This window comes from Brachypodium distachyon, chromosome 1 (assembly GCF_000005505.3).
Source record: "Brachypodium distachyon strain Bd21 chromosome 1, Brachypodium_distachyon_v3.0, whole genome shotgun sequence".
Lineage (NCBI taxonomy): Eukaryota > Viridiplantae > Streptophyta > Magnoliopsida > Poales > Poaceae > Brachypodium > Brachypodium distachyon.
Genome location: NC_016131.3, coordinates 17916950 through 17942569, shown reverse-complemented (window position 1 = coordinate 17942569; position 25620 = coordinate 17916950). Strand labels below are relative to the sequence as shown.

Below are 25620 nucleotides of genomic sequence, written 5' to 3'. Positions count from 1 at the left end.
GGTTCTTTGAAGTTTCCTTGAAAGTTGGCGATGAAGACCTCTTGGAGGCGTTCCCACGAGTGCACGGAGTTCTTCCGCAGGTTATAAAACCAAGTTTGCGCCATTACAATGAGCGCGAGCGGAAAGAGGTTGCACATCTCGACGGGACCTCCCTCGGCGGCCCGTATGGCGGTGGAGTAGACATCCAAAAATTGAAGAGGATTCGACTCCCCGTCGTACGGCCGTATTGTGGGTGGCTCGAACCTTGGCGGAAAAGACGTGTTTTGGATCTCCCGCATGAGCAGGTTGCAGGTCGGCCGATTCTTTTGGTTCCTTCGGTGGCGAGGTCCTCCCTCGTCGCTTTCGTTGCTAGAGGGGTCACTTGGAGAATGATCTCGGCGTCTTCTTGGAGGGTCGGAGCGTCGACGGGAATTCCTTTCGCCGCTGGCACGGGTTCCGGATTCCGCCACTTGCTCGTTTCCATGCAAGCTGGGGTCTCGTTCCTCGCAAGGCGCGGCTTGAGGTGGTACCTGGTGGCCGCCCTGTTCGACCCCGACGGGGGGAGCAAGGGGCGCTTGCAGGGCACTCGCAAAGCGAGGTTGATGTTGAGTGTGTGCGACTTCGAGAGCGCCTTGCGGCGGAAGCCCCCAATAAGGATGATACCAAGGAGCTCCTTGGGCAATTGCGGCGAGCGCCAGTGGAGGTAATCCCGGGTTGGAGGGGTCGTAGGCCGGGACTCCTTGGTTTTCTAGCACGGATCCTCCCGACGCCACATTGTTTCCTCTTATAGGTTCCGAAGGCAGGGTCACCACCAGTTGTAGGGAAGGTGGCGCGAAGCCCATCGAGCGAGGCATGCCGAGTTCCGTATCCCATGCGGGGGCGGCAACCGTAGGCAGCTCGCCGATCCTTGCCACTACGTTGGTGAGTGTCGAGGAATCGCCTACGACGGTTTCGAGCACCTTGGGTCCTTCCGGGACGGCCGGTAGCGGAGGGGCGACCGTGACTTCTGTCGTGGCGACCATGATTGTGGCGACGTTCGGATTGGTGAGGGTTCCTTCTTCCTCGGGAACCCCCGAGGCACTTGCTTTCTTCGTTTGCAACTGTATAGACTTCGCGGCAAGTTGGGGACCCGATGAAGCAAGCTTCGTCGGGGCTATTAAATCTTCAATTGCGGTGAGGGTTCCCCACGGTCGGCGCCACTGTTATTGTTCTCGACAACAATTAGAGTAAGGGGTGCCAAAGCTCGGTGGCACAGGTACGAGTATAAAAGTAGGGCGTGTATGACAACCTTATAGCGAAGGTCGCCATACACTTGGACAAGTTGACACGTCGATATTTTTTGAATAGGTTCAGTCGACCCTGCGGGTGCGACTTAGTCCTATGTTAGGAGAGGCTTCGAGGGGGTCGTTAGCCAAAGCGTTCGGGTCGATCGAGGCTCCCCGAATCACTTAGCGAGAGGTCGAAAGGGGACTTCTCGTACTTGGGCCGAACGAGACTTCCCAAGTAGGGAGGTTGAGATACCCTTAAGATTCTAACCCGATTCCCTCTCCTTCGGGCTCGGGCCGAACGAGGCTTCCTGAGATCCCGAAACTAGAGCTCCTCTCAAAGAGACTCTCTAGCCCTCTCCCCTTGAGTTTATTCAAGTGAGAGTGAGTGGTACATGCCCCCATGGGGGGCATTTATAGCCTAGGGGTCCATGACACAATACCATGGCTACCCTTGGGGGAGAGAGAAAAATGGGGACAAAATGGTAAAAGTAGCTTCTTGGTCCATAACTTTTGTGTGCACCATATGGAAAAAATGGGGTTTGGTCCATGGTCCATCATGGACTAAGGGCCCCCTTCTCACACTTTTCTTGCCTTCTACTCTAACTCATTTGACCCTTTGACCATGGCATGAGAGGCTTGACTTGTTGACTTGTCTTCCTTTGTCTCGTAGGATTGACCGTGCCACATGAGCGTCTTGACTCGTGCTTGGAAATGTTGACCCAGTCGTCGCCACGTAGGATTTACGGTTCGGCCCATATAGGGGTTTTAATTTACTACAACACATAACTTGTTCTTTTGGCTTTACAGCTATTGACTGCGCTTGGGTTGCGCTGAGGTTGCTCGGGCTACTCGCCAAGGGTAGATGGGAAAGCCCTCATCGCCAAGCCCTAGATGTGGCAAACTTGGCGTATTCAGGTTGAGCTCGGTGAAGCGTCTTCGAAATCTACAGCTCAACCTTCTACCTTCTGTGCACAAGTCAAAAGGACCATCTGTCAAGCCACCGGCGGCGCATCAACTGACTAGCATCAATTCAGAGGCCCTTAAAGGTTCGGTCGGCTGCTTTACCCCGGATGTCTCCCCTGGACAAGTAGGTGGCTTCTACCGAAGTCTTCAGCAACTCTTAGCCGTAGCTTTAGCCTCTTGTTTAATCTGATGTATACATCTGTATGTTGTAAGTTGTTGCTCCGTTTATTGCTGGAGCTCTGTAATCTTCTTCTACTTGTAATATTTATTCTCCCTTTTTAAAAAAAAGCCAAAAATCAAACTCTAATCTAGTTGTGCGCGCAGGCCGCGCACCCAAGCCTCTCGTACCAATCGAACAACAACGTACGACCACCCCACGTTCAGCACGCTACCTACTCCACACCGGTGCGTGCCCTGTCCCTGTCGATTGCACCCAAAAAAGTATACATATATAACCAAAATAACGACAAGGCAGAAACGGCACGGAAATTGCACAAATCAGTCAAGGCATCAAGGTACAGGCACTAGAACCTAATCTTGCTTAAAAAAAACAGCGCGCTACACATGATCAGGTCATACGAAGGATGCAAACTCGTACTTTTATTACATTATTATACTCCGTAACAAAGTTTCAAAAAGAAATATACACTTTTATTTTAGCAAAGCCGGCCAATCATCGACCCAATCACCTGACGCTCACGGCGGCGGCGGGACGACGTAGCGGGTGGGCTGTGGGCACGAGCACGAGCGGCGTCTTGCGGTGGAAGGTGAGCCCGCCGGCTTCCTCCATGCTCAGCTCCTCCGCCCGCGTCCCCTCCGGGAGCGCCCAGTCGAAGCTGCACAGTAGGCTGGCCAGCGTGAACTCCACGGTGGCGGCGCCCATGGCGATCCCGGGGCACACCCTCCGCCCGGACCCGAACGGCAGCAGCTCGAAGTGCGCGCCGTGGAAGTCCACCCCGGCGCTCCTCGCCGCGGGCTCGAACCTGTCCGGGTCGAACTCCTCCGCGTCCTCGCCCCAGCTCGCCGCGTCCCGCCCGATGGCCCACGCGTTCACCAACACCCGCGTCTTGGCTGGCACGTCGTGCCCGGATATCTTGACGTGCCGCGTCGTTTCCCGTGGCACCAGCAGCGTCGCCGGCGGGTGCAGCCGCAGCGTCTCCTTGACCACCATCTTCAGGTAGCTCAGCTTCGGCACGTCGTCCGGCTGCACCCGTGGCTCGCGATCGCTGCCGTTGCTGCCAACCACGGCCCTGATCTCTTCCTGCACCTTCTTCAGCACGCGCGGCTTCCGGATCAGCTCCGACATCGCCCACAGGATCGTCACCGAGCTGGTGTCGATGCCACCCACGAACGTGTTCTGCAGGAAAGCAAAGAATTGGAGTGAGATTGATTATATATGAGCCAAAGATGGCTCAGCTGAACTGCAACTGAGCGATACGTACCATGAGGAGGGCCTTGACGTGGTCCATGGTGAAGCTGAGTGTCCCGCGTGGCTCGTTCGGGAGGCTGAGGAGGACGTCGACGAGGTCGCCGCCGTTGCTGGGCTTGGGCCGGGCCGGATCAAGGTGCTGCCTGATGACCGTCTCGTAGAAGGCATCCAGCTCCTTGAAGATCCGCTCGCGGCGGGACACGAGCCCCGTGAGCCGGTCGACGAGGCGTCCCGCGGCGTTGGGGAAGAAGTCCTCGGCGGAGAAGCTGGCCAGCATGTCCATGGCATCGTCCAGCACCTGATGGAACCGCCGCTCCTTGTCCTCGTGCGCAGCCAGCATCTCCGTGCCGTAGACGTTGCCGAAGGCCACCGTGCCGATGATGCCGTCGGCCAGGCGAAAGATGTGCTCGTCCAGCGCCACGGGCTTCTTCTTCTTCTGGCCCTGGCTCAGGACGCGCACCAGCTTCTGTACCTGCTCCTGGCGCGCGCCCCACGCGGCCTTGACGCGGCGCATGCTGAGGAGCTCCACGATGAAGACCCTGCGCATCTCGCGCCAGTACTCGCCGTAGGGCGCGAAGGCCACGTCCCTGAGGCCGTACGAGAGCCGGCTTGGGCCCGGGGATGAAGGCCGGCTGCAGCAGCTCACGTCTTGGTCCTTCATGACCTCCTTGGCCGCTGACGCTGACGAGATCACCACCGTCCGGACCGTGCCGAGGTGGAGCAGCATGACTGGGCCGTGCCGCCGGGCCAGCTCGCGCAGGCTACGGTGCGGCAGCGAGCCCAGCTGGTGCAGGTTGCCCAGGACGGGCACCCGAACGGGGCCCGGCGGCAGATTGAGAGCACCTTGTCCTGGCGAGCGCCTCCTCCGGATACTCGTTATCAGCAACGAGGAGACGATAAGGAGGGGGGCTAGAACGAGGAGCTGCCATAGTTGAGGCTGGGCGAGGAGCTGCCAGGAGAGTGAGATGGCCATTTTCGTTTAGACGTTGTGCTGGTGCTGGTTATGATACTACTTAGCAGCCTAGGACTATATTTAAAGTGGAAGCGTGCGGCGTTACAACAATTTAGTACTCCCTCCGTCGGCATACATACATCTATATTTGGACAAATTTGAGTCACTTAATTGGGACGGAATGAGTATCATATAGCACGTACTCCTGGGGCATACAAGTATTAATATAACACGGCAATTATGGATGTTTAATATCCCTACAAATTCAAATTAATTTTATTACTCCCTCCGTCCAACAAAGAATGTCTCAACTTTAACTAAATTTGAATGCGTCTATACACTAAATCATGTCTAGATACATTCAAATTTTCACAAACTTGAGACATCTTTTGTTGGACGGAGGGAGTATACAATTTTAATATTAAAAAATATAACATAAATAATATTAATTTATCATACTAGCATTTATCTTTTATTGCAGCAGATTTTTTTTTCAAAAAGAAGAATATACCTCCGACCTCTGCATCAATCTATGCACACAACTATTTATTGCAGTAGATGACCATGCCAAAGCTTCCATGGTTACAATGCTCCACAAGGTGGATCCGTCGTCCGTTTTCGGGCGTCTGGGTCAAGACATACATCTTCCTCTCTTTTTTTTTTCCGAACACGGGTCGTCTGGGTCAAGTAGCGGCGTCGAGGGTCGCCACTCCTCCGGTACGGGACAAGGGTATACATCTTCCTTTTTTTTCCCGACAAAAGGCAAACCAAATGATGCAATACAATACAATTATTAATCCTTACATTCCAATTACACATGATTTCCAATTCTTTTCCAAAGATTACGGCACATGAAACAATTTCCATGAAAAATAGCTAGAAATTTTGAAAATAAAACAAAAATGGACCATGAGTTAGGACTGTATATATCTCACACTTTCCACATCTTCCGGCAGGTGGGATCAGGTGGATCCCACCTGTAAGGAATCACAGGAAACCACCAAACCACCTGGTTTCGGGCTACTTGAGACATACTATCTTAAAATGTTTTGCGATAAGCGTGTTTCAGTGATACGACCGTCCCAAAAACTGTGATTCTCTGAAATTTACTCACAAGTTAACGATGTTTCTCACACATGCGATATTTAATTTAGCACAATTGTTATCGTGATAGAAAAGACCATATTAGTTCTAACCATCTACGGAACCATAAATATATTTCTCAGACACATTCAAACAAGACTCTCGATTTGCGAGTGCCAGCGTGGTAGTTCTTGCAAGAAAAGTATGAGAATGATCAGATCATAACTATTTTTGTATAAACCAGAGTAAACATGGCACCGCTGCGTACATACATATATCCAAGCTAAGTAGACACGCCAGCGCGCGCATCACTCGCGCGACTCGTCGAAAACCCTAACTATCACAACGATGGCATAACACGAGCAACAGATACACAAACATGTAGGGAGAACACAAGCGAAGACAATCCAGGGCTCTGGGCTCATGGCTTGGCCTCCGGCACCGGGAAGTGGAACTCGGGCATCTCAGGCTTCGGCGGCAGCTCCACCTTGGGCAGCTCTGGCTTGGCCGGAAGGTGCACCTCCGGAAACGGTGGCAGCTCCACCTTGGGCAGCTCTGGCTTGGCCGGAAGGTGCACCTCCGGAAACGGGGGAAGCTCAACCTTCGGCAGCTCTGGTTTGGCCGGGAGGTGCACCTCCGGGAACGTCGGCAGCTCGACCTTGGGAGCAGTGGCCTCCTCCTCCAGGATTCTCGCTGCGGCGCTCATGGCGACGCACGAGAGGAACAGCCCGAGGAGGAAGATGATGGTGCTTCTCGTTGCCATATTGGCAGCTGCTGTCACTAATTGGATGATGTCTTGCAGGCTTGCAGCGAGAGCTAGCTCTGGCAGTGTGGTTTGGATGTGGGAGAGATAGCAGGCTACTTATAGGGTCCAAAAAGCTCGTGGCGTGTCGCGCGAGTCGATCTGGTGATTTGCAACAAGGTTGGTCATCTACTCGTCTGCACTTCCTGTTCACCTGATGCCTGCGCTTACAATTTGGATCAGGAAAGACTTACCTGGGCTGCTCTATCCTGATGTTGTGTGCACAGCGGGTACGACCTTACAAGCACGTACACCTTACCTTACAGATGTTAGGCCAGCTATTAAGATGAAACACACCGCGTGTCAAAAAGAGGGCCACAGATCGTAGAAAAACCCAAGCAAGTTTGTCCATCGGCGTGACAGCGTCAGCATTGCTAACCTGGAGACCGTTAACTTCGATTTGTGAATCATATCATCGTCACAATTTGTTGATCTTGAAGATTTGCACTCGATAAAATTGTTATGATTTGTCTTAATGTTTCTCTTCCATATTTTTCTTGGAATTGTGTCACTTGATGTGACGATTAGATTAGTAAATATGGATTTTCGGAAAACAAAATTTGCCAATATGATGGACTGTAAGACGGAATCGCCGTCAACGTGCACAGGGGCTCTAGGAGCCTGGGAGAAAACAGAGCGGAAAGACCTAACCAGAGTTGGAGTGGTTAGGATTGTAAGTTCGAGTTACTAAGGGTTTTTGTCACATTGCCCTTGGGCTTGCAAGAGTGATCAGTATCAGTGGTGTTAGGTTAGTCCAACATCGTTAATTGATTGTGTGCGAGCACAACATATAAGATAGAGCAAATCTCACCTATCAGATCTCTCTTTTGGGTTGAGTTAGGTTTGATGCCTTAGTCGGTTGTGGGCTCCCGTGGACCCAGACCGATAAGGCACTAGTTCATGTATGAGAAGTTGGGCTGAACCATTGTGCGTTCAAAGATCACTAGACTATTAAGGCCCCCTCAAAAAAAACTAGACTATTAAGGCAGTGCTAGGCATGCATGGTAGGAAGAATGCTACGTTAGTGTGGGAAAAAATCGGGGGGATTGGGAGTAGTGCGAAATTGGTGGCAAAGAAAGAGGAAGCAGAGTGGGGTAGTGAGGTTGAAAAAATGAGCATGTGGTTGGTCTACATCTAACGCTTCATTGTAGTAAGAAATGGGCGAGTAGTGAAAGGATGCGGGCATGGGTGGTGGAGTGTGAGTAAGTAGCATATTAGCGATCTAGGAAGCATGTGGTTGATTTAAATCGGGCGGTTTAAAAAACAAATTTTATATACCAAGTGAAATATTAGGTGGGATGCAGAGTCAATTGCATCCATGAACTATTGCCCGTTCCGATGATCGTTGGTTCGTCCACAAATTAATTAGGGATGTTTTTACACATGCCATATTTTATTTAGCATAATTGTTATCGTGATAGAAGAGAACCACACCGTATAAATATCTATATTTCTTGGACAAATTTAAACAATACTCTTGGATTTGCGAGTGCCAACGTGCTAGTTCTTGCAAGAAAAGTACGAGAATGATCAGATCATAACAACTTTTGTATAAACCACTGTAAACATGGGACCGCTGCGTACATGCATATACAAATCCAAATGTACATATCCCAGCTAAGTAGACACCAGTGCATCACTCGCACAACTTGTCGAAAACCCCAACTATCACAACCACGGCATAACACGAGCAACACGAGAACGAGCGGGAGAACAAAAGTGAAGACAGTTCAGGATCTGGCTCATGGCTTGGCCTCCGGCACCGGGAAGTGGAACTCGGGCATCTCAGGCTTCGGCGGCAGCTCCACCTTGGGCAGTTCTGGCTTGGCCGGAAGGTGCACCTCCGGAAACGGAGGAAGGTCGACCTTGGGCAGCTCTGGCTTTGCCGGAAGGTGCACCTCCGGAAACGGTGGCAGCTCTGGCTTGGCCGGGAGGTGTACCTCCGGGAACGGCGGCTGCTCAACCTTGGGCAGCGATGGCAGCTCCGGCACCGTAAGGTGTGGAGTGTGCTCTGCTTCCTTGATCGCCTCCTCCTCCAGGATTCTCGATGCGCCGCTCGTGGCGACGCACGAGAGGAGCAGCCCAAGGAGGAAGATGACATTGTTTCTCGGTGCCATATTGCTGGATACTTTGGATGTCTTGCAGCTAGCTCTAGCAGTGTGGTTTGGATGAGTGTGGGAGAGATGGCTGCCTCTGCGTGCTACTTATGGGATCCAAAAAGCTTCAGAGTCAGGCGCTTTGCAACAAGGTTGGTCATCTACTCGTCTGCACTTCCCGTTCGTATCTGCGATGTCGAGTCCACCCGGCAGCTTAGAATTTGGGCCATGAAAGAATTCTCGGGCTGTTTGCGGCTGCAGTTGAGGATCATCCTGATGTTGTGTGCTGAGCAGGTATGAACGTACAAGCACGTACACTTGTTAGGCCAACTGTTAAGACGAAACACCGCGTGCAAAAAAGGGAACATCAGATTGTAGAAAAACACAAGCAAGTTTGTTCCTCAGCGTCAGCACTGCCAACCGGAGAGTTAGCAACCTAACAATTAACTTGAATATGAATCATATCATTATCATAATTTGTTGATTTTGAAGATTTTCATCCAATAAAGTAATACAAATCAACTAATTGATTGCAAAATGTGGTGATCCCTAGTGTGGATCTAATTATGTATAATAAGTGTCGGTGATTTAGTACAAAGTTATTATGGATCGGAGGGAGTAACATTCTTTTCCATGTTTTGTGCAAAATAAACCTACTTTCGTGATTTGGCAGATGACTGTTTTCTTGGTCAGAGGCGATACAACTTCTTTAAACCTTATGACGCCGACAATGGTGAGGAATAAACACCTGCGGTTGTATCGCTTGATGAGACGATGAGATCAATGAATCTATCCATAAGTCTTTCGCTTTTTCTTAAAGAGAGCGATGGTGGTGAGACGGAGTCGGCCTCATCGGAATGGTTAGGACTCGGAGCTTGGTTAGTGAGGGTTATTAGCGCATTGCCCCTTATAGGCTTAGATGGATGATCAATTGGGCGGGGGCTTCATGGGTAATTAGAGTGGTGTTAGGCATGGTAGGATGAGCGCAGTAAGTCAGTATACAAGGTAGAGATCGGGAGAAGGAGGGTGGCGGTGGTGGCAGACGGAGGAAGCAGAGGAAAGGTTGAAAAAATTAGCACGTGGTTGATCTATATCCAGTGGTTCAAAAAATCGACAACTTTCTAAAAAAGAAGAATCGCTTGATCTGTTGCCAGACCCAAAAATTAAATTTTGAATATCAGGTATTTGACTCAAATACCTGATATACAAATTCAATATTTGAGTCAAATATTTGCACCATTGCATCTTTAAACTCTTGTCAGTCCTGGTCAACCCCAATTTCCAACTATGAAGATGCCCAATAAACTAGTGTTGCAAAGCTATTTTGGTAGGCATTAGACTTTTATTCTTGAACTTTAATATAAGGTAAAAATAGAGATTGTGTGCAATCAGTTTGATGCAGAGTTTAAGGATATGTCCTCCTTTACCGAGTAAAAAAACTACTGACGCCTAAGTCAAGGACATAAAGTATTCAACGTAAATATCGCACGTCAGATATATCTAGGATGGTACACGTCTGATGGCACACTTGTGTGGGTACCTAACTTGTGATCAAAAGAATCCTCACAGGCTCTTATGTTTCGTGGTTTCAATGGGAAAAATATCCGATGGAACATCAACCTTTCAGTGAGACTGAAGTATGCATAAAGGCCTCAATGTCCCAGGTGTTTTCACGAGGAAAAGACACACCAGTTACATCAAAACAATATATATTGTCGTATAGTACACCACAGCAAATATGGGGATTAATTGCTGCGTCCATAGCAAAATCCTTCTCCGTTTATACACACCATCTAAGTAGGCACCATAGATAAGCGCATCTGCAGGCACAGGACACGCTGAAAGACCGCAACTAACAAACACACCAAGGCGGGGCAACACGAGCAAAAGATACACGAGAGCGAACGGGAGATAATAAGTGAATGAAGACAGACAGCACGTCCTCGATCATGGCTTGGCTTCCGGCTCCGGGAAGTGGAACTCGGGGACGCCGGGCTTCGACGGGAGCTCCACCTTGGGCAGCTCTGGCTTGGATGGAAGGTGAAACTCGGGGAACGGCGGCAGCTCGACCTTGGGCAGCTCGGGTTTACTCGGCAGGTGAAACTCCGGGAACGGCGGCAGCTCGACCTTGGGCAGCTCGGGCTTAGGCGGCAGGTGCACCTCCGGTAACGGCGGCAGCTCAACCTTGGGCAGCGTCGGCAGCTCGGGAAGGTGTTCCTTGTCCTTCGATGGAGCGGCAACCTCCTCTAGGATTCTCGCGGCGCTGCTCATGGCGACGCAGAAGAGGAGCGGCCCGAGGAGGAAGATGGCAGTGTTTCTCGATGCCATTTTGCTGGTCGTCCGTGTGAGTGTGTGACTGCAGCTAGCGTGGTTTGGGTGTGGGAGAGATAGCAGGGGTTGCATGCTACTTATAGGGTGCCAAAAAGGCCCGTGAGGCCGTGACACCAGAGTAAGGTGCTTTGCAACAAGGTTGGTCATCTACTTGAGTGTGGATCGCCACACTGGTTTGGATGTTCCAGTTCATTCCTGCTTGTCTATGTCTGCTAACTATTTGGATTAGGAAAGACTTCTCGTGCAGATAATACCGTACAAGCAGATATACAGCTGTTAGGCCAGCAGCTGTGAAGACGAAACGCCGTGTGAAGAAAGGACAACAGATTGCAGTAAGACCAACAATTTTTTCGAAGCAAAACCAGCGGAAGAGCTGACAGCCTAAAATTAACTCAGAATTATGAGTCATAACATTTGTTGCAAAACCAGCGGAAGAGCTGACAACCTAAAAAATAACTCAGAATTATGAGTCATAACATTTGTTATAATTTGTTGGTACTGGAGAGTACCAGCGAATAGAGTAAGACAACAAATACTTGATTGCAAAACTGGGGGAATCCCTATTGTAGTAGTGTAGGTCTACTTGTACAGAACAGCCAATAGCGATCTTAATCTGACAAAGGGCGCACATACTTCCAGCCATAATTGGCATGGTTTGGCTTTCAGGGATGTCTTGTCAACCTGTAATGCGGAATTGAGTATCAGTTTGCTACAAAAGATCAAAAGAGCTCAATACCGGGGTGAAGTTAAACCTAGCTATGTAAAAAGAAAAAAAATGATATTTTAAGCGATTGAAAATTGTGAAAAGCTTAAACCTCGTTAGCACAGGCACAAGGAACATATGGGAGGGAATCTTCCTGGTCACACTATGTCAATCCCTGATGAGATGCACAGCTTGGAATCAGCCCCACCACTAATCACACTGTTCCCTTTCCACCAATCGGCACATAAAACCTACAGCCAGTGATTGTTGTTGAGCATCTCTATTTTCCAACAAGTATGGACAAGGTAAACCAAAAATTAACAATACCTTGTCTTTGTGTGAATCCACAGACGCCAGAGGCCACTGCAACAGGAGCAAAATCATTAGTGACATGTTTATGCAGCAATCTGAGAAAAAAGGAACAAATGAGTAAGGGAACAAGACTATTAAAAGCTTACTGCTGTTCTTAGATCCCACAACATTACTTTCCCGTCAAACGAAGATGATATCAAATGAAACCATGAACTTGGATGCCATTTGCAGGCAGAGATCCAGCTTGAGTGCGAAGAGAACTGAAAACTAGGAGCTAGCGTTCCTATTTGAGGAAAAAGATATGAGCTCATCTGAATGTAGTCCAATAAAGCTATATAATAAAACATAGCGTTCTATATATTTACCAGGTTTTCGAGGATCCCACACCCTTAATACAGGGTCACTACCACCAGCGGCAATCAATGAAGAGCTCTCACCACCAATATCCAAGCAATTCAAAGCCTTCCCAGCAAACTATAAAAAGGTTTGGACATCAAAGTGAAAACAGATCGGTTCCGTTATGAAACAGAACAGAACTGAATGAGTTATGACTGCTAGACTTAAATTTTTGGACAATTTACAAGTTAGTAAATGAATAAGTAGGGACTTCCTCCAGTTTGCAAGAGGCAAAACCAAGAGATAAAAGAGACAATTGGCAGCATGCAGATGCCAATCAATATGCATTTAAAAGCTGCTTTTTTTCTGCACTGCTATGCTAGCAGGAGAACAGCATAGTTTTGATGCATCTTTTTGCAAACTATAGATTTTTTCCACATCTAGTCAGGTATAAATAGATCAGTTTCCTACATAATTTTACAATCTATAGATATAGTCTGCATACCATATTCCATGTTTCTTTCCCTGTTTGAGCATCCCATTGGCGAATAGAATGGTCCCAAGATGCCGAATATATTGTTCGCTGCTCAGGCCAGGCCACAGAAGAAACACATTGTGTATGTCCCAGAAGTGTTGAAGAGGCAGAACCCTGTGATACAACAGAACCAAAACTGTGAGATGAACAGGATTTATCATGAGTTGATGACAAAAAAAATAGCAAGCAACTCTAATAACATGTAGTGTCAGTCTTCCCTCGCCCCCAGAATCATGGTTATCAATGCAAATAAGATCCACTAGAGCACAAGGATTTTAAAAACATAAAAGAGCCTAAGGCCATTTTAAGCTGAATAACTGGAACGGATCGGTCTAGTCAATCATATAGCACAGGGATTTTAAAATTATTATCGAGCCTAAGCCCATTTTCAGCTGAAATTGATCTAGTCTGAGGTATGGAGAAGTCAAGAATAGCTCATGACTTGAACAGAACCAAACAATTTTTCACTCTTTTGAGTATTTCTACTACTTGTCTGCAGGTCCAATGGAAAACAACACCATACACTAAACTGGGTGGGGAAAACCTTATTTTCCTAACCCAATCAATCAACAACAACAAAAGAATACTTTACGACATGGGTACTATATGCTTATAGGACCACATAATTTGGATTATAACGTAACAAGTACCTCTAACTGAGACTCTTCGGGTCCAGATGTATCAGAGTTCGTTCTTCGCTTCTTCACTGAGACAGCATCACCATCTTCTTCAGATCCTTCGACGGCCCATAACTTGATGGTGGTGTCCCAGGAACCAGAACATATCTAGGTACAAAAATAATGTTGGTAGTTGATACGAAAAAAGATGTTAGTAGTTGGACCGAAAAAGATCTTCAAAAGAAACTGAGGACCAAAAGAGTATCATCTAGCATTGATGCGTTATACCAGATAAAGTAATTCATTACCATATCTCCGGAAGGGTCAACAGCAATACTTTGAATAGAAGATGTGTGACCAGGAAGAATTTTGTAAGCCCCAATTCGCTTCGGGTAGTTCATAGTTACTGATGTATCAAACTGCAGGAATGCATAGCATAATGTAAGATGACATAAAAAGTAAAATATTGAAATTACAGACTTGTAAAAGAAAATTTGAGTAGATTTACTTTGAACAGGCGCAATGACCTATCCTTTGAGCCAGTCACTACGTGCGAATTGCCATCAGTTTCAACTCCTGGAACAGCATTATTTAAGTTAATTGCTTCAAGATACAAAGTCTTGACAATTGACCATGATAGGAAAATAATTAGCAAAAGGAATGCACACTTCAGTATTTTTGACAGATCCTAAACATATTGAGCAAGGTAACCTTTATTGATGAAGCTGGCAGAAGTAACTGCGCCACTGTGCCCCTCCAAAATTTGAGTACATACATCTGCATCTTTCCATACTCTATGAAAGAATGTAAATAAAAGGGTTACATACTGAAGTGTAACATTTGACACTGTTTATGTGCCTTATTTCTAAAAAGCTTGATAGATGTATACCTTGTAAGACCATCGTAGCAACCTGTTAATATGAATCTGTAAAAGGTTTAAGTAATTTAGCAATACTGGAATCCACACGGAAGCAAAACATTAATAAAAATAAGGTTAAGCAATGTAACCAGTTTATTTGAGAAGTCAAAGTGGTTAGATGTTGCATTGCTAGCTAATCAAACTTCTCTAAACTATACTGAACCTTCTTGGTAGGGAAGTACTGAAAATATTGGCTAAGTGAGACATATAGGCACATTATAGTTCTTAGAAATCTTTGTAAATCATTGCCTTGGCGATAGATATCATATACTTGAGGCATATGCATGCCCTCAAGAAAAGATCTAAGGACATGTCTTTATGTAGCAAACTTCATGTGGATGAACCAAATTCATTCTTCAAAATGGACCGAGCACAAAAGCATATAAGATTATGAATTTGCCCGCCAATTCCACCACTTGGTTTCAAGTTTGAATGCATTCCTCAGTAGTCTCATTTAATCACAAAATATGCCCTGCTTCCACAGTGGAAGCAAGTGTCAGCATGCTCTAAACAATTGTTGACTAAAGTTTTCATAGAGCTATTTATGCCAGCGGACTGACCATAATACTTAACCTTCAAGAGCTCAAGTACCAGCTAATGTGAACTGGAACTGGACATGGTTATTGTATTTTTGGGCAACACTTATCCACTTCAAATCCAAAACACAAGCTCGTGCTATCTAACTAATACACAGATTAACGACCTTACTTGAACAGGATCTGTTCTGTAGGATCGTAAGGCAACTAATACACACATTAACACAAAATAAAAAGAAAAGAATATCTAAGTTTCTGACAAAATAATTCACAATTGACCACCTAAATCCTCAGCGCACCGGAGACATACCCTGGGTTCGATCCATCAACTGCACTGACCCAGTCATCATGTGGCAAGGGTTGTTCCTGCTTCCTCGGCGCCACGGCTTTTACGTACTCGAGCTCAAGCACCCTCTCCTGCAAAAGCGTTCACACCTCAAATCCCCAGACGATCTCCACAACCACGTTCACAGCACGCCCAAAAAAAGAGAAACAAATCTCCGAGCACAAAATTCGTACCGCCGAGATGCCCTTGGCGAGCAGGAACTGCTGGAGCGGCATCCGCACGAGCTCGCCATCCACGAGGAAGTCGAAGGGCTGCGCCTGGTGGTCCGGCTCGCCTGCGGAACAGAGGGACTGGTTCAGAAAAACGAAAATCCCCGGGACGTCTCGTCCTACCGGGGCGAGGATTAGGATTTAGGGGTGGCCCGGCGCTCACCGGCGAGCAGGAGGCGGTTGACGATCTCGGAGAGGCCCATGCGGGAGAGCTCGGCGGGGACCGCGATGGCGGTGGGCGGCGCGCGGAGCGGGGGCGGCAGCTTCGTCACGAAGCGCACGCGCACCTGGCGCGACGGGTCGGCGGCGTCCATGGCGTCGTCGGCGGACGATGGGGGCTGGTGGCGGCGGGAAGGGTCTGAGGAGGGTTTTGCGATTGCGAGTTCGAATGGTGGGCAGGCTTATTTGGCTAGGGTTTTGGAGTGCGGGGCCCGGTTGCAGCGACGAGAACTCGGAAAGGACGGGTTAAAAACTATCTACTCCCCTTTACAGGAAACCCCTCGAGATATCTCATTGTTCACATTTCAACACGGCCTGGGGTATTCCGGGCCTTCCGGCTCATTTGCAGGATGCTTTCGCTCAAAAACAAAAAAAATGCAGGATGGGATGCTGGTCCGTTGCGGCGGCCCTTAACCACTGGCCCACCAGGAACTAGGCCAGGCAGCCAGGCTGCTGCTGTTGTCAGTAGTCACCAACCCAAATAAATGCAAGTACTGTCACGGCAAAAGTTGGTGTGCCAACCTTTGGGGGCATCTTCACTACACTGCCTCGCTTCGTTGCTAGTTCAGTCAGCAGCAAAGCTATCCGTATGAAAGAAGTAGGAGTTGCACGGGATTGCGAGCTCGCACAACATTCCGTTGCCCCTACGTGCCGGAGGTCAGAGGAGGAGACAAGAGAACCGATCCAGGAAACATGAAGATCGATCCTGATCTGTTTTCGCACTCAACGTACGTGGTTTTGACCCCTTGTCGTCGACCACGATCAGGAGTTCAGGACGTCCTCTTCTTTTTGGTAACCAGGACGTCTAGAACTTCGGGAACATATGCTACGCGTCAAGTCCAGAGCTCAGGTCTGGCGGCATCCATTCTTTCTTCCGCCTCGTTCAATCGATCGAGCATCTGTGGAGAAAATACGCCAAACTTTTTGATCGGGAGCGCATGGAGACGATTCGGGAGTCCACTCGCAACAGCAGCATATATTCCCTGTAGCCCGTAGCCCACACGCACCAACCGCACGATCCAGAATCTCGCGCCGAGCCAGGGGGCGGGTCGAGTTGGGCGAACGCGTCGCGTCGCCCCTGAAAGAAAACCGAAGGACCGAGGAAACCACTCTCTGGACAGTGGCTGCTCCAGGTAATAATTCGAGCGTGCCATGCCACTGTTAGTCTGTTCTGTTACCATGACTCGCATGAGAATGGTGGTCGGTCGTGTCGGATATCGCAAAAGGGGACCAAACCAAAACCAAGCGAGGCGTGAGGAAGGGGAGTCTGCCCATGTGGGGCCCACTGGATTATTGTCTGGGTGCTGCGGCAAAGCTGTAAATTCCGCCTCGGAGGCTGTGTGGTTTCCTTCTGCTGACGAATGGCTAGCGTGGATTTTTTTCACTTGGAAGCCCCGAATGCGCCCGCTGGTGCTCAAAAATATACTAGAGCGGCAAAAAAGTTTATATTGAGAATGGTAGAAAGTGGCTGTATTTGTTTACGGGAATAAAGCTGCCATTGCCGCAGAAGGAAAGTAGGAAACTGCCCATTTGTATTCAACTTTGAAAGGAAAAGGCTGGACAGGGCAAACGCGGTTGGGCGCGGGCGTGCGGCTCAGTCCCCCAGACGCTAGATGTCGCCGCAACTTGCAACCGTGTCAAAAATTGTCCCTAGGCACACACGACCTGCAGTCCGGCACACACACTCTCACTCCTCTTCACTCGCTCTGTCTTCGTCTCCGTCTCTCTCCAGTAGACGAAGAGAAACGGAACCTGGCCTACCGATAATAATCGCCCGCAATCAAACCTGCGAGCCTCGCAGAGCTCTCGCAAACGCGTGCTCCGAGGACCTCTGGCGGTAGCTAGCTCGCTCGCTCGGCATGGAGGCGCTGCCGGTGGCTCTGCTGCTGCTGCTGCTGCTGCTACTCTCGTCCGTCTCTCTCGTTGCCTCTGGTGAGTGAGTGAGCTCCGGTCTTTTTCTAACCTTCGTCCGACTTTTTCCTTGGATTTTTCCTGGGCTTGACTAAACTATTGACTGCGAAGCCTCCGTTCGTGCTGCTGAACTTAGTTTAACATCTCGTTGTCTCAGTGATTTTTTCCACTCGTGATGTTGTGAGTGCTCTATGTTTGGAAGGTCGTATACAAGTTTTCTCTCCTTTCTTGGCTCAATTTCTCGTCGAGTGGCCTGACCAACCACCGCCTACTCTGGTCATGATTTCTCGACTTTTCCCTAGATTCCCTTTTTCCTCCCTGCCATGCGAACGCGAGGTGATCCGGGATTACTAATCCTATGCGGCTATGCCTAAAATCACTCAAGAGCAACACGCAATGAAAAGAAATTGTCAGGAGATCTCCGCTCTTTTCCTCCCGGAGACGTGTTCTTCTCAAGTGGATTTTCCCAAAGTAAAACATCAATTGGTTCTCCTCTCCAAAAGAAAGTGAAAAATTCCGGTAGCAAGATGCTAAATGGAGAAGGCGGCGCTCTCCCCCGTCTTCCTGTTCTCGACTTCTCTGTCTGCAAACCTCACTCTTATCTTCTCGCTGCTTTAATTTGTCGCATACGTCGACCATCCCTTTCTCCGTTCTCTGCACCGCGGCCATTTTGTGACACGCGTAGCAAGAAACTTACCAGGAAAAGCACGCACCGCCTTTTATTACTGGAAACGCCCGACCTTAATATTTTCCTCCGTGCAGATTTCTGCGTGTGCAAGACAGATCAGGCCCAGGCGGCGCTGCAGAAGACCATCGACTACGCGTGCGGGGCAGGGGCAGACTGCAACTCCATCCACGAGCAGGGCCCGTGCTACAACCCCAACACCGTCGTCGCGCACTGCTCCTGGGCGGCCAACAGCTACTTCCAGAAGAACAGGGCCGTCGGCGCCACCTGCGACTTCACCGGCACCGCCGTCCTCACCACCAGCGACCCGAGTAAGTAATACTCCGTACCTTCTAGTGTTGTCATTGCCTGGTTTTGCCTTTGCCATCAAGTTCAGGAATCCAATACCCACAAAAAAAAAAAAAAAAAAGAGGTTCAGGAATCCACCGGCTGACATTTGTTTATTCTAAGACTGACGCTTGCCTATTTTTTGGGCCAGAAGATATTAAAACTAGAATCAGATTATGTTTGATCTTGCATTTTAGACATAATTCTGATCTCTGTATTTGGATACGGCAATTTTCTGCACAATTCTTACCATTTTGTCGGTCAATTCGGCATCCCTTTATTTCTACAACCTCTTATGTTTTTGCTCGCTTGCAGGTTCTTCCGGCTGCTCCTACCCCGCAAGTGCAAGGTATACTATACATTACTACTTCTTCACTTTAATTTTTAAAAACGCTGTTGCTTTGAATCTTTGAATGGAAACCGCACTTCCTCTTGGTGAACCAAACGAAGCTCTAAGAACAACAGTCTTCATTTGTATGTTTGAGGTGTGCTTAGTAGTACCATTTTTGTTGCAGACAGAGAGTACTTTTTTGAGACACTTACGCACACAGTCAAGTAGCAGGCTGCACTATTGCAAGATAATTCTGTTTATAGAATTATATTTTCCATACCATGCCTTACCGTGTTGAGATATACTAGTATTGCTTGTGAAATAATCTTGATCCAGGGCTTCGTTCTGAGTAACAGTAAAGAATTTTTCACGCAGGCACCGAGTGTTTCAGCATGATTTAGAATCAGAACTGCAACAACACTGACAAAATTTCCTTTCGTTACACAGTGCTGCTGGAACATCAACGTCTCCAACTGGCACTGGCACTGGGATGGGGACTGGGACTGGAACCGGAGGCACAACAGGAACCTTCACGCCCGTTGCCGGCACCGGCACCGGCATGGGAACCGGCACTACCACTGGGTCTACAGGCACCGGGCTGGGCGGCCTAAGTCCAATGGGCACAAGCAGCATGGACACCGCAGCAGCGGGCTTGCATCCAAAGGCTGCTGGACCGGCTGCCTTCCTGGCCGTGTTTCTCTCCTTCCTAGCGTTTGCATAAATTTAGACGGGTCGAATTCACCCGAAGAAAAAAGCTGTTTTTGGTAATGCTTGTTGCAGCCTTGCATGAGCTTTGTGATCTATGGACAAAGGATGAAAAACCTAAACCCATCTGAAGGTGTCATCCTCCTGTCCCAAAAACTCTTGCTGCTTGTTTGGTGTCGATGGCATATATGCATTGCGTGGGTTTCAGGATCTGTACTCCGTGATTTTGGTAGTAGGACGTATGTCACTTCATGCAAGGACTCTTGTCTTCCTTTCTCTGCTCCCATTCTTGTAAATCTAGGCGAGCCAGCCAGTAGTTGGTTAGTTTGAATGAGAATGTTGTTGGGAGCGTGGGGCATTGCCAGACTGTAACCAATAACATGCGAGATCAAGTTCCCCTAGCTCACTGCCATGTTCCTCTGAAATGCCAAATTTCTCACTAATCATGATCCCTCTCATCCAGATCCAGGTCAGGTGGGCTCCATCTGATGCTGTCACAGCTTGTTGCCTAGCTAGTGTATCATCATATAATATAGATCTCCACCGGAATACCGGATGCGACAGTTCATCATGCAATGCCGGACGGGGCAACGGGAGCAGTGCTTCCGTACCTATGATAGCGTCCCTGATTCACTGGTCGTGATAGATATAATAGTACAGCAAAGCATGAATCCGCTTCTCACGAGTGAATGCCGTGGCCAGAGTCAGCCTGCCTTCGTAGTTGTACGCTTGTACGGTTGCTTGGCTCATGGCATGCCAATGTACTGTACTGTTGCCCGTGCATTCTCCTTTCTCAGTCTCTCTCTGCTCTCTGGGTAGCCGGCGAGAGTTTTTTCTTCTTCTTTTGACAGCATAACCACCCATCGGAATCAGTGGATGCCGCGCCGAAGCGGCCCAGGAGCTGAGGGCCCAGTTCGACCTTAAGTAGATCGCGGGCCGGGCTTTAGAAACTGAACAGGCTTTCAGCGGAAGCCGGTATCTTCTGGGCTCGTGTTTACGTCAGAGGCTGGGACAGGCTCCACAAATTAGTCGCGACTCAATATCTGAACTATTTTTGCGAGAATACATGAACTTCTTTATATTTACAGATCACCCAACATTAGACACAAACTTTTAAATTTCAACACGATATTTGAACCTGACACATGGGGGATCTCAGTATCTCACCTCTCTTTTTCTAACGGGAAGAGATTTCACCGTTCAAACAACGAGAACACGCCACACGTACGATTTATTAGGAATCCCATTGCAACTACTGGCGGAAGAAGTAACCCGGTCCAGTAGTAGTACCTGGGGGTTACCAACGAACCACACCAATATCGAAGGAAAAAAAAAATCATCCTTTGAATCCAAGATGGCAACCGCGAACGCAGAACTCGAATTCAAATTTGATTTCCCCTGCATAGCTAAGGCCACACATAGATCAGAGTTCCCCCATTCTCTTGGCGCATTCCACGCTGCAGTCCATGGTCTCCTCCACTCCATACCTGAACCTGAACCCCAGTTCCACGAGGTTGTTCGTATCAGACTGCACCCTCACCCCTTCACCTGCCACCCTACACAAAACAAAGACAACATGCATTAACCAATCGCACATCAAAAAATAAAAAATATACTCGCTCTGTCATAAATTAACTGACGTGGACTCTATAAAAATAAATACAAATTCACGTCAGTTAATTCGAAACGGAGGAAGCACTACATATCAAACATACGGAAGAAGAAGTAGGAAACCAGAGACATACTTCTTGAGCAGAATCTTGTGCTCGGGGTGCTTGGCGGCGAAGCGGGCGACGTAGTCCTGCATGCTGGGGTACCCGGCGGAGCAGAGGAAGCGGCCGGCCATGGCGGGGCGGTCCATGCAGAAGAGGTGCGCCTCGCAGGCGTCCTCGATGTGCACCAGCGGCACGGACCCCAGCAGCGCCTGCATGAACTTGAAGGCGTTGTGGTACGCCTCGTTGCCCGTCAGCGGGGCCACGATGATCGGGATGCTGCTCCACAGGACGGGCTGGATCGTCTCGCCGCCGACGAGCCCACAGGCCAGCGTCACCACCTCGAACGCCGGGTTCTCGCGCTCGTTGTACTTCAACAGCTCCTTCTCCGACAGGCTCTTGGACCACACGTACGACTGCATTTCACACGCGTCGATCGCCATTGATTTTGTTGTTGTTAGAAAGTATATGTACGTTACGTTTTTTTTTTATGAGATGTTGTAGATTTGTTTTGCTTACGTCGAGGTGATCGTTGGTGAAGCCGTAGGTGAGGTTGAGAGGGGACCAGCAGGACTCGTTGATGAAGGGCTTGAAGCCGTCGCCGTCTTCCCGGAGCGGGGAGGCGGCGCAGACGGAGGCCGTGTGGATGACGCGCCGCACGGTCTTGGACCGCTCGCACTGCTGCAGGATGATGCGGTACGCGTCCACGATTGCTTCGGTTGGGTTCTTGTACTGCACAAACAATCGATCAAATTATATTGGTTAGATCACTTCAAAACAGTCAGCTGGTAGTAAAACAGTCACGGTCGGTAGGTGTCCCAAATAAATCTGCCACGGGGTATCTTATCCGTGCAACGCTATCACGCACGCTTCGCTGATATGGATGGAGCGTGCAAGCAAGACCGGAGGAAAGAAAAAGTCAGCGCGCCAGGGCGAGGCCACGATGCTAGCGGCCAGAACGCGAAACGCTACAGAACTACAGGGCCTACGACAGCGAGACAGTGGAGCGACCGCGCGAGAATTAACAACTGCGCACGCCGATCCCTCGCCCGACAGTTTCCACTTTGTTTCTTCTTCTTCTTTTTCGACACGGAGACAGTTTCCAATTTTATCAGTGGGCGTTGGACCGCTTCGCTTCGGTTCATATCGTTGATCTTTTATAAGCCAGCCGAAGAAATCTCATTGGACGCGAGAGTAAACGCATGGAGCGACGGTCACTTGTCTTGTGCATAATTTCCAATAGTTTACGTCGCAATTGACCTGCTCCAGCACTCGAGTACTACGTCTTCGGACTTTGGTCGAATCTTTTCGAGAGCAAACAGAGAATTTGATAAGACTTTGATGCTCTTTCCCCTTTCATAATACTCTTAACTAATCGAGCATGCATACAAGGAAAAAAAACGGATCAGACTTTGCCGTTCTGTTTTCTTGCATTATCCGGACGTGACATTGGCGTCTCAAAGAGGCTCAAAGGTCGTTTTCTTCTTATAACTTCGGCATTCTGAAGACTACATCCGGCCATCCCATACTGCAGGGAGGTCGGTCGGTCGGTGTCGTCCCAGCTTAATTGGAGAGCAAAGCTAATCGTGGCATCATGCCCGTGTGATCTGAATATTTTCTGACGCTGAACGCCGGCCAGGGGCTGGCCAACGAGACGGTTATCGTGGCTGCCAGCGATAGAGCGTGCAGGACAAAGGACAAAAAGTCAGCGGGAGAGCGCCGCTAGCGGCCAAAAGGCCGACGGTATAGACTACGGGACAACGAGACAGCGCGCGAACTAAATTAAGAACCGCCCCGGCCGACCATAACAGCATACGAATGGTAAGAAATGAACTACAGAACGAAACGCTCGTACAGTATAGAACTACAAATCAAACAGGCTACTAGCTAGCTAGGCACAGAGTGATTAGCTAGTGGAACCAATCAACGCGAGGTGCGACCCTGCGAGCGATGGACGAACTGAAGTAGTAATGGCTGACGGTGAAATTTCTCGTGGGGGTAGTTACCATGGTGCTGGTGGGGTCGTGCTGCAGCGGGGTGGCGACGAGGAAGACGAACTCGCAGCCGGCGATGGCCGGCTCGAAGGTGGCGGCGTCGTAGATGTCCGCCTGGAACAGCACCAGCCGCTCCGCCGCGCCAGGGAGCTCCCTCAGCAGCCCCGTCTTCTTCTCATCCCCTGTCGGCATACATGGATCAAATTAATCATGCGTTCTTCTTTCAGTTTACTTGCAGCTTACAATCCAGAGCTTAATTGGCGAGATCGATCGGCTGACACGACAGCGATCGATGTTTGTATAATACACGGGCAAGCACGTACCGAGGTTCCGCAAGGTGGCGTGGACGACGCAGCCGCGCTCCAGGAGCTTCCTGACGAGCCAGGCCGCGATGTAGCCGGCGGCTCCGGTCACGCACACCCGGCTGCTCATGATCTCCGGCCTCGATCAGTCTCTTCTCTTTTCTGCTGTGTTACTCGCTCTTTCTTCTGGTCACTGCCTGCTGGATCGGCACTTCCTGCCGCTTTAAGTAAGTGAGCGCGCTAGCTGCGTGGGCCAAGACCTGAGTTTTCTAGTACCAGTAGTACGCCGATGTGTAAGCGCAGGCCGGGCGGTGCTGCACGTCAGGACTCACGACACGATGGCCATATATTACCATATTAACCCATATATTAATCCTGGATGTTGTTCTCCTCAAGGCACCACCATCGCGGATTGCGGGAGGCCGGTACAGAGACTTTGTAAAGATCGAGCGCTGCAGTTTCTCCGAACAATATATATGTGCCAGGCATGTGACGACAGAAGGTGCGTAAACTCACCGCATATTGTACCGAAACTACCCAGCAGAGTAACCTGCACAGCTGTGCACCCGTGGCTGGAGTAGTCGCTTGATTTTTAGGCAGAGATTAATTGATATGTTAGCCATCGGATCTCAATCCAACGATTAACCCAGCGGTTTAGAAACGTCGACTGATATTTAAGACTCATTTCTTAAAAATCAGACGACTTAAAGATAGCCACCCGCTTACTTTGGATACATAAACTTGGGACAAATAGTACTATGCTTAACAAAAATTAAAAAGGGAGGCCAACGAAAAGAAAACTCTTTGCCGAGTGTGAAACCTAAGACGACAAAGCATGTTATTTGGGCAGCCCCGTAAGGACCTCGCCCTTCTCTTGGGCCAAATGACATGTTTGGCCCAGCCGCCTATGGGTTGAGAGTAAAAATTGTAAAAATGCTAGGACCTACGCTTAATTGATTTCTCCAATCTTCAATATTTTTTGTCAGACTCCACTTAACCTGCATCCGACAAAATATGAAAGGTTATCTACGTTGAGATTGGAGGGGCTGATGGGTTAAATTGGCATTATTATTATTATTTGCTAGTCCATTTGGCGGATTTTCATGCTTGTGTAGGCTATGCTTATGCGTTATAATGGTTGGTTAATCATTTGTATAACATTATAGTATGTGTACGACGTGTGGTCCACTTTAATGGCATCGCAAGTCTAAAATTGGTGATCGACGACCCGGCATCTAAGGTCTGGGTTTTCAAGAAATCCATACGATATGAGATCCACCGAATGGTCATGCAGCTACGTACATCAGTGCATGCATGATTGGCTTGCAGTTTGACGCATACATCGTCCGGTTATTCCGACAGAGGTCGTTAAGTGGACGTGCTAATATTAAAGCAAATCCTGAGGTCCAAAGTCTACTCCAAACTGTATAATGTGGACTAAGCTACATTACATGTACCTCTCGAGTCTCGAAGAAGAAAAGGAAACAATACATTTTTCTGTGCATGCCTACACCCGCAAGACATCAAGCTTAATTTGAGATGTCAAACCAAGTGTACAAATTAAGCAAGTGTACAAGTGGTGGTATCCATAATCCCATATAGGAGTATATCCTAGATCTTGTGACGACTGACGATCGAATTAACGACTTATTTGGGTTGCACGCGTTTTGATTTCATAGATCCAGCTAGCTGAGGACGATCGTCATGAAAGTGAAACGAGGATCTACCGTCGGTTCGTCCTATCTGGTGCTGATCGATCATTTGATTACTCTTAATGTGCCTGGCGGCTAAGGCGCAATCTAGTTAATTACCATACGAGTGCCGCCTATACGTAGGGTGCTAGCTGGAGATTCCAACAACATGTCCACATGGTTCCCGGGGGGTTAATCATCCCCGCTAATCTTTTTGACAGCTATAATCTTATCTTATATGCTGATTCACTCCAACGGCGTACTGAGTGGCAAGTTAAATAGGCAGATTTATTCCCGAGTCAACGACGTGCGTTGGGGGCAGGAAGA

The 25620-nt window shown here is 48.8% G+C and overlaps 6 protein-coding genes across 6 annotated transcripts; 1 reads left to right on the top strand and 5 right to left on the bottom strand.

Moving 5' to 3' along the window:
- Positions 1-2726: 2726 nt before the first annotated feature.
- Positions 2727-4729, bottom strand: LOC100827324 (4-hydroxyphenylacetaldehyde oxime monooxygenase). Its single transcript, XM_003559949.4, has 2 exons — positions 3653-4729; positions 2727-3567 (listed from the first exon to the last, which is right to left on the bottom strand). The coding sequence occupies exons 1-2, from the start codon at positions 4610-4612 to the stop codon at positions 2896-2898; spliced, it is 1632 nt and encodes a 543-aa protein (XP_003559997.1). The 5' UTR covers positions 4613-4729; the 3' UTR covers positions 2727-2895.
- A 1150-nt stretch (positions 4730-5879) lies between these two features.
- LOC100827019 (protein PELPK1) lies at positions 5880-10971 on the bottom strand. The gene is made up of 4 exons (XM_003559948.4): positions 10522-10971; positions 8240-8676; positions 6631-6637; positions 5880-6532 (listed from the first exon to the last, which is right to left on the bottom strand). The coding sequence occupies exons 1-4, from the start codon at positions 10898-10900 to the stop codon at positions 6096-6098; spliced, it is 1260 nt and encodes a 419-aa protein (XP_003559996.2). The 5' UTR covers positions 10901-10971; the 3' UTR covers positions 5880-6095.
- Positions 8004-8684, bottom strand: LOC100826707 (protein PELPK1-like). The gene has a single exon (XM_003559947.4). It carries the CDS (start codon positions 8591-8593, stop codon positions 8219-8221), a length of 375 nt encoding a protein of 124 aa, XP_003559995.1. The 5' UTR covers positions 8594-8684; the 3' UTR covers positions 8004-8218.
- Positions 10972-11277: 306 nt separating the features above from the next.
- LOC100842829 (ribosome biogenesis protein WDR12 homolog) lies at positions 11278-15807 on the bottom strand. The gene is made up of 14 exons (XM_003562698.4): positions 15580-15807; positions 15381-15481; positions 15172-15278; positions 14296-14331; positions 14118-14200; positions 13915-13982; positions 13715-13825; positions 13440-13574; positions 12760-12903; positions 12284-12392; positions 12065-12201; positions 11934-11969; positions 11719-11857; positions 11278-11584 (listed from the first exon to the last, which is right to left on the bottom strand). The coding sequence occupies exons 1-13, from the start codon at positions 15728-15730 to the stop codon at positions 11765-11767; spliced, it is 1311 nt and encodes a 436-aa protein (XP_003562746.1). The 5' UTR covers positions 15731-15807; the 3' UTR covers positions 11278-11584; positions 11719-11764.
- Positions 15808-17243: 1436 nt separating this feature from the next.
- Positions 17244-20000, top strand: LOC100843435 (PLASMODESMATA CALLOSE-BINDING PROTEIN 3). Its single transcript, XM_003562700.4, has 4 exons — positions 17244-17567; positions 18309-18542; positions 18874-18907; positions 19337-20000. Exons 1-4 carry the CDS (start codon positions 17495-17497, stop codon positions 19608-19610), a joined length of 615 nt encoding a protein of 204 aa, XP_003562748.1. The 5' UTR covers positions 17244-17494; the 3' UTR covers positions 19611-20000.
- A 619-nt stretch (positions 20001-20619) lies between these two features.
- LOC100843133 (putative anthocyanidin reductase) lies at positions 20620-24012 on the bottom strand. Its single transcript, XM_003562699.3, has 5 exons — positions 23624-24012; positions 23313-23482; positions 21826-22038; positions 21340-21722; positions 20620-21150 (listed from the first exon to the last, which is right to left on the bottom strand). Exons 1-5 carry the CDS (start codon positions 23730-23732, stop codon positions 21018-21020), a joined length of 1008 nt encoding a protein of 335 aa, XP_003562747.1. The 5' UTR covers positions 23733-24012; the 3' UTR covers positions 20620-21017.
- Between the last annotated feature and the right edge of the window lie 1608 nt (positions 24013-25620).

Excerpts from the sequence above, each read along its gene's own strand:
- LOC100827019 (XM_003559948.4), bottom strand. The coding sequence starts at position 10,900 with ATGGCATCGAGAAACACTGCCATCTTCCTCCTCGGGCCGCTCCTCTTC. Across the intron at positions 8,677-10,521 it reads GGAGCCGGAAGCCAAGCCAT|CACGCAGAGGCAGCCATCTC; the intron begins GATCGAGGACGT and ends TCCCATAAGTAG.
- LOC100843133 (XM_003562699.3), bottom strand. The coding sequence starts at position 23,732 with ATGAGCAGCCGGGTGTGCGTGACCGGAGCCGCCGGCTACATCGCGGCC. Across the intron at positions 23,483-23,623 it reads CGCCACCTTGCGGAACCTCG|GGGATGAGAAGAAGACGGGG; the intron begins GTACGTGCTTGC and ends GTATGCCGACAG. Across the intron at positions 21,723-21,825 it reads TCACCAACGATCACCTCGAC|TCGTACGTGTGGTCCAAGAG; the intron begins GTAAGCAAAACA and ends TGTGAAATGCAG.
- LOC100843435 (XM_003562700.4), top strand. The coding sequence starts at position 17,495 with ATGGAGGCGCTGCCGGTGGCTCTGCTGCTGCTGCTGCTGCTGCTACTC. Across the intron at positions 18,543-18,873 it reads CCTCACCACCAGCGACCCGA|GTTCTTCCGGCTGCTCCTAC; the intron begins GTAAGTAATACT and ends GCTCGCTTGCAG. Across the intron at positions 18,908-19,336 it reads TCCTACCCCGCAAGTGCAAG|TGCTGCTGGAACATCAACGT; the intron begins GTATACTATACA and ends TTCGTTACACAG.
- LOC100827324 (XM_003559949.4), bottom strand. The coding sequence starts at position 4,612 with ATGGCCATCTCACTCTCCTGGCAGCTCCTCGCCCAGCCTCAACTATGG. Across the intron at positions 3,568-3,652 it reads ACGTCAAGGCCCTCCTCATG|AACACGTTCGTGGGTGGCAT; the intron begins GTACGTATCGCT and ends GCTTTCCTGCAG.
- LOC100842829 (XM_003562698.4), bottom strand. The coding sequence starts at position 15,730 with ATGGACGCCGCCGACCCGTCGCGCCAGGTGCGCGTGCGCTTCGTGACG. Across the intron at positions 14,332-15,171 it reads GTTGATGGATCGAACCCAGG|ATTCATATTAACAGGTTGCT; the intron begins GTATGTCTCCGG and ends AACCTTTTACAG. Across the intron at positions 11,970-12,064 it reads TGTGGGATCTAAGAACAGCA|TGGCCTCTGGCGTCTGTGGA; the intron begins GTAAGCTTTTAA and ends CTCCTGTTGCAG.
- LOC100826707 (XM_003559947.4), bottom strand. The coding sequence starts at position 8,593 with ATGGCACCGAGAAACAATGTCATCTTCCTCCTTGGGCTGCTCCTCTCG.